The sequence below is a fragment of the Pyrus communis genome, chromosome 11 (assembly GCF_041283825.1).
Source record: "Pyrus communis isolate YQ-2024b chromosome 11, ASM4128382v1, whole genome shotgun sequence".
Classification (NCBI taxonomy): Eukaryota; Viridiplantae; Streptophyta; class Magnoliopsida; order Rosales; family Rosaceae; genus Pyrus; species Pyrus communis.
In genome coordinates, this window is record NC_142575.1 from 5,337,501 (window position 1) to 5,341,623 (window position 4,123).

General features: G+C 39.5%; 1 protein-coding gene across 1 annotated transcript in view; it reads left to right on the forward strand.

Moving 5' to 3' along the window:
- Positions 1 to 2,270, forward strand: part of LOC148692741 (protein NRT1/ PTR FAMILY 8.1-like) — a 2,442-nt gene extending 172 nt beyond the window's left edge. The window contains exons 1-4 of the mRNA XM_088679590.1: positions 1 to 86; positions 203 to 460; positions 658 to 1,521; positions 2,095 to 2,270. The exon at positions 1 to 86 is cut by the window's left edge and continues 172 nt beyond it. Of these exons, the coding sequence (XP_088535716.1) occupies positions 1 to 86; positions 203 to 460; positions 658 to 1,521; positions 2,095 to 2,270 (1,384 nt within the window). The remainder of the gene's footprint in view (positions 87 to 202; positions 461 to 657; positions 1,522 to 2,094) is intronic.
- The last annotated feature ends 1,853 nt before the right edge of the window (positions 2,271 to 4,123 follow it).

A 4,123-nucleotide genomic window follows, 5' to 3' on the forward strand; every position in this document is an offset into this window, starting at 1 on the left:
TACCGAAGATGGGACCGTGGATATTCGTGGAAATCCAGCAAAGAGAAATGCAACAGGAACCTGGAAAGCCTGCCCTTTTATTCTAGGTACATTTTGAAGATCTCTAACTTGCATGCAATGAATTTTAGTCCTGGAAATTGTATCAAAGATTGGGATTTTATTTTATTTCTACTGACACTAATTGTTTTTAATTAATTAATGTTTTTGGGTTGGGGATTGGGTTTCGGCATTCCAACAGTGGCAATGGCAATTGCTGTGCTGAGTTTCTTTGCTGGGACTCGGTTGTATAGGAATCAGAAGCCTGGAGGTAGTCCTCTGACGCGCATAATTCAGGTGGTTGTGGCGTCCATTAGAAAATGCAAGGTGAAAGTACCCGAAGACATTTCCCTTTTGTATGAGACTGCAGATGCAGAATCTTCCATCCAAGGAAGCCGCAAGCTTGATCACAGAAATGAATTTAGGTTAGTTTTTAAACGGAAAAATCTTCCTCATTAAAGTTAATTTTGCTAAGATGGGATTAAGGCTCAGTTCAGCTGAATAATCAAACTACAAAATTGAGAGGTCTTTTTTCTATAGCATTAGAGAGAATAGTGGTTTTGTAGTTTTACTTTCGTTGTTGTTGCTGTTCTGTTAATTGACCTGAAATTTTACTGCTCTGGTTCTTTGACAAAGCAGCAGTGGAGGTACAAGATGACCATTTAAAGGACTCGAAAAGCCCATGGAGACTCAGTACAGTTACCCAAGTAGAGGAGCTAAAATCAATCATGAGGCTGCTTCCCATATGGGCCACTGGTATCATCTTTGCTGCAGTCTACAATCAGATGAGCAACTTCTTTGTGTTGCAAGGCACCCTCATGGATATTCGTGTTGGAAGCTCTAGCTTGGAAATCCCAGCAGCATCTCTTTCCATCTTTGACACCCTAAGTGTAATTTTTTGGGTCCCAATATACGATCGAATCATTGTCCCAGCAGCTAGAAAATACACCGGTCACAAGAATGGCCTAACTACACTCCAGAGGATGGGCATTGGCCTCTTCATCTCCATATTCTCCATGGTCTGTGCTGCAGTTTTGGAACTCATCAGACTCCGAAGTGTTCGACAGAACAACTATTACGAATACGAGCATATGCCCATGTCAGTCTTTTGGCAAGTACCTCAGTATTTCCTCATGGGAGCTGCAGAAGTTTTCACGTTCATAGGACAGCTGGAGTTTTTCTATGATCAAGCGTCGGATGCCATGAGGAGCTTGTGTTCTGCTCTCGCACTCTCCACTGTTTCACTAGGAAACTACTTCAACTCTATTCTTGTCACCATCGTTACCAAAGCGACTACAAAGAACGGCAACCCTGGATGGATACCAAACAATTTGAACTACGGACACCTGGATTATTTCTTCTGGCTATTGGCAGTGCTGAGTGTTTTCAACCTAGGAGTATACCTCTTCATTTCCAAGAGGTATACGTATAAAAAAACTGTCGGGACTCTTGGATTGATATTGAAAAGAATTGTTACCATAAGAGGTTGTTTCTGTACTTTGATGATTTTTAGGTTTTACTTTGGTTTTCAATCACTTCACTACCAAAAAAAAAAAAAGGGCTTGCCCTACAAATAATTCAATCGGTAGGGCGAAGACGGTCAACAGTTAGGGTTTACTTAAAATTTTTATGCGACCGACTGGTCGAAGATATAGTCTCACGTTATGCATGATGTTGATATACATAGATTACATAAGAGAATCTCGCCTAATCTTTCTCCATTTTAAATGTGTATATATAAACAGAAGTATTGTAACTAGAACATCTACAGAGAAAGAAAACTCACCGTAAAATATCCATCGAAATTTTCCTTCGCCGCCCTATAACTATGATATCAAACCCAAGACATCGCTTTGATGTAGAATAGTGTTTGCTTTGTCTCCGCCTTCCTCCCTTGCCACCCTCTCTACACGCACACGTAGTTTTGGTTGCACACATTCTTTATTTCTTCAAGAAAATTCACGTCCTCCTCTAAGGTTCCTTCAAGGGACATGGTAGCGATGGCCGCGGAGGCAATGCTAGGTATTTTGAGTAACTGTCATGAATGTGTTTCGCCAGGTATTTTGGTTGTCAACAAAGAAAAGGATCAATTCATCGTGTTCAAGAACTGCATGAGAAAGCGCATATTAATTGGAGTGCACCCGCTGATACCCGGGTTGGATCTGCCACCACCATTACTCGCCGCGGAGGGGCAGTTGCTTTACGTTCCATGGCTCGTGTACGGCTGTAATTGACGGGGGCAGCCGCCATAATTCCCCCCCAGATGTTGCCACAAAAAACTCCAAAAATGGGTTGCGTAATAGAGGGTATAGGGAAGTGACGTATATTTGGAGGGTCTTATATTTGTATGCTTATTAAGGGAAAGGGATTCTGGATCCCTTTCCACCTAATCCACTTAGTCCGGAATTCGGACCGTTAAAATTTGATCAAACAGCTACAAACATAAAGTCTCTTTAATAGTGATAATAATTGTAGCCGTTGGATCAAATTCCAACATTCCAGATCTTGATCTACATGAATTAGGTGGAAAGGGATCCGGAGGATCCCTTCCCTTATTAGACCAACTCCAATGGTGGGCTAAAAGCCAAATTACCCTCCAAAATTTCCCCCCAAACCCACTCCAACCCAAGGAGAAATTTTGGGCTAAATGCTAAATGCTAAACCAATGCCAAATTCCCCCCAAAATTTAGCCCAGAAATCGGAATGGACTTCATCCAATATTTATCAGAATTTAAATTTTTTTAGATTAAAATGTTCATAAAATTAATTTAAGATAGTCTACATATTTATTTTAAAAAAAAAAATTAATTTAACAAAAAAAAAGCCTAAGTTCATTCTTTAATAATCCCGGGCTAAAATTTTAAGCTTGAACGGTTTGAGCAAAAAAACTGTTTCTGAATTAAAAGCTAAATTGTCCGAGCTAAAAAGTTTAACTTTTAGCCCAACCATTAGAGACGGTCTTAAAAAAGGTGACTGCAGTGACAGCTTTTAGTGATTGACAAAGTTTTTTCTTTTTAGGGCAGTGATCCACAAATTAGATAGTGATTCTTGGGCATGCCATTATTAGGTAAAAATTGCAGACTACTATTCCTTAGGTCGCGGTCAAATGTCAGGAAAATATTAGATTTTAACATATCCAAATTCCAAATATATAGGATACGATGAATGGGATATCTGGTGATGAATGAAAGGAAAATACTAGAGAGATCATGTTTTAGACTATGTTTTATATACTATATGATGTGGCGGGTGATGATTGATTACCTTGATGTGGTGGGTAATAGTCGATTACCTTCTTTAATGATTTAAATAAAAAATCTAATCATCAATTACAATATTATGTTGTGTACAAAATATGGTTTACGACATTGGTCTCTCAAAGTAAGAATCTAAGGACGAAAAAGGACAAAACAATCACCAAGAAAATATATCCAGGATGTCCACAACTGGAACTAAGAAGGACAAATTGGCTTCAAACCCTTGGAGTTGGCCTATAAAAATTTCTTAGTATAGTACAGTCACACGTTTGGCGGTGTTACTAATTCATCATGTGGCGTTATGTATAATACGAGTGGACGGCAATATTGACATGTTACAGAATTAAAATATAGTATTAATAAATAGATACACACGTTATAATATGAACAAAATGATCAATTTATGATGTTCAACTATTGCATGAGAAACCGCATATTGGATTTCACCCGCTGATTCCCGGGTTGGATCGATCTGCCACCATCATCACTTGTCGCGGAGCTGCAGTCATTCCATGGCTCATGTACAGCGGTCAATGAGGGGGCAGCCGCCACAACTCCTACCCGATTGTTGCCACAAAAAATTGCTCATGTACAGCGGTCAATGAGGGGGCAGCCGCCACAACTCCTACCCGATTGTTGCCACAAAAAATTGATAACGCACCATATATTTTGGCCGGCTCAATTGACCCTTTTGTCGATGGGTTTGAGATGCAAACTTGAAACCTCTTTTAATGAGTGATGAGAAGAGAACAACTGAGTGTATAGACAATTAGTTTAACGTTGCCTAATTCTCAAGTAAAATTATTATCTAGTGGTATTCACTCTGCTTA